The 2,027-nt window shown below is 56.6% G+C and overlaps 1 protein-coding gene across 1 annotated transcript in view; it reads right to left on the reverse strand.

Moving 5' to 3' along the window:
- Positions 1-282: 282 nt before the first annotated feature.
- Positions 283-2,027, reverse strand: part of RABAC1 (Rab acceptor 1) — a 3,174-nt gene continuing 1,429 nt past the window's right edge. The window contains exons 3-5 of the mRNA XM_006103577.3: positions 1,735-1,832; positions 600-701; positions 283-516 (exon numbers count right to left, since the gene is read on the reverse strand). Coding sequence (XP_006103639.1) covers positions 428-516; positions 600-701; positions 1,735-1,832 — 289 coding nt within the window. The 3' untranslated portion in view covers positions 283-427. The remainder of the gene's footprint in view (positions 517-599; positions 702-1,734; positions 1,833-2,027) is intronic.

A 2,027-nucleotide genomic window follows, 5' to 3' on the forward strand; every position in this document is an offset into this window, starting at 1 on the left:
GCCTTTATCCTTTGCGATTTTGCTTTGTATCTTTTCACAATAAATCCCAGCTGTGTACCAAGTCTTCCCAGTGAATCATCGAACATGGGAGCCCTGGCACAGTCTCCCTTCCCAATTCTTTTCTCCTCCTTCCACTTACCACCACTGGCGATGCTCGAATATTTGAATTATTTATCCTGCCTATTATCTTCCCCGCACGGCAGGCCCCCTCTGCCTCAGTCTCTGAGGTGTCCCAGCATCACCCCACACAGACCCACAAAAAAATACCCAGGGAGAGTATGGTATGTGCTGAATGACAACTACAACAGCTTTATTTCCAAAGCTGGTTCCCTGGGCTTATGATGGGAAGGTAGCTGTTGGCTGGAGTAGCAGAGCTGTGCGGGCAGGGACAGGGATGGGCAGCTGGCTCTGGAGGCTGGCAGACCCCTCACACTGGCTCCATCTGCAGCTCTTCCCCATCCACGGCCTCGATCTGGTGGAAGGCGGCGTGGGAGCCAATGACCACAAGGGTGGCTCCTGCAGAAAAATGGACAGTTCAGGGCCTTGCTCCCTCTCCTGGTACCCACCCTCCACCCCCACTAGCCAGACGCTGTACTTACCCAGAACCCAGAAGACGGCTGAGCCTGCGCCAGCCAGCCAGAAGAAGGGAAAGGAGACGGCTCCAGCCATAGCATACTGATGGGCTGGGCTCACCTCTCGGCCTGGGGGACAGACAGCATTGGGGCAGCTGCTCTCTCCCAGAGTAACCCTGAATGCCCCTCAACAGTCCAGTGGGAGCCTCAGGATCACCCAAACTCCTCAGGCCAAGGCCCTCCAAGTCCAGGCCGACCCGTGTCTCCAATGTCTTCACTGTCAGCACACCTTCCGCAGCCCTCCCCCTGCCTCCAACCCCACTTCCTCTGGGAAGCTCCCGGCTCCCACTCCCCCCAGACTAGGGCTCTCCTGCTCCAACCTGCTCTTATACAGACCAGGAGTCTCAAACTGGTGGCCAAGGGCCAAGTCTGACCTGTAAACGCACAATGTTCCCCAAGAATTTGGCTTGAGGCTGACAGAGAAACCAAACTACTTCACGTAACAGCACAGACTTCTGGTTTCTCGGCAGACTAGGACAGATGTGCAGGCCCCGGGGCGGCAGCAGCTGACACCAGGCCGAGGCTGTGCTCCAGCCGCTCCCTCCATGCCCTGTCCTTGCTTACCATCCTGTCCACCGGCCCACCTTTGTCATGCACATAACCTGCAGACCCCTGTAGGACTACCTGCTTATCAGATCCCAACGCCTCCCTATCCCCACTCCAAACCTTGAGCACCCCCACCCAGGGACTCAGGCCCCTTTCTTCCCAAGGCCTCAGCTTCCCTGAGAAGTCTCAAGATTTTTCTGATCCCACCCTAAGAGGCAGGACAGGGATGGGGACAGATCTAGGCCAGCGCAACGTCGCCACCTGGTGTCCAGTGTGGGTGTCTAAAGCTGATGCTTTCCTCAAAGAGTAAGTTTAAGGGACAGAAGCAGGTGGAGAGTGGGTTCCGGGTATCTCATCCTAGATTTGGGGAATAAAAATGTGGGTGGCTGAGTCTGAATGGAGCATCTGGTGCGTCTGAGATTTTAGGGTTGGGGGGGGTCTGGTGTCGATATAGGCGCGGCCAGACTTGGGTTTGGGTTCTCAGGTTTTTGTTCCAAGAGACCAGGATTTGGGGCTAGGCCCGACTCTAGGGATCCATTTGCAGGGGATTTCTCACCAAAGAGTACGAGCTTGGACTGCAATGTGCGCAGATAGAGGATGTAACAGGCACCAAAGAAGACGGCCAGGGCCACCAGCAGCATGGGAGACGTAACCCTGCAGGAGGGCAGGGAGGCATCGGTCAGGCAGTTGGGTCTGGCCCAACCAGGGGGACCCGGACCTTACAACCGCGGATGGCGGCTATGTCCTTGTGGTCTGGCAAGTTCAGGTCACATTTGGTCAAACTGGACAGGCTGATTGGGAAGTAGGGACCAGGTCTTTGGTGAGAGTGGCAGAGCTGGGCCTGGCCAG

This window comes from Myotis lucifugus, unplaced genomic scaffold (genome assembly GCF_000147115.1).
Source record: "Myotis lucifugus unplaced genomic scaffold, Myoluc2.0 scaffold_493, whole genome shotgun sequence".
Classification (NCBI taxonomy): Eukaryota; Metazoa; Chordata; class Mammalia; order Chiroptera; family Vespertilionidae; genus Myotis; species Myotis lucifugus.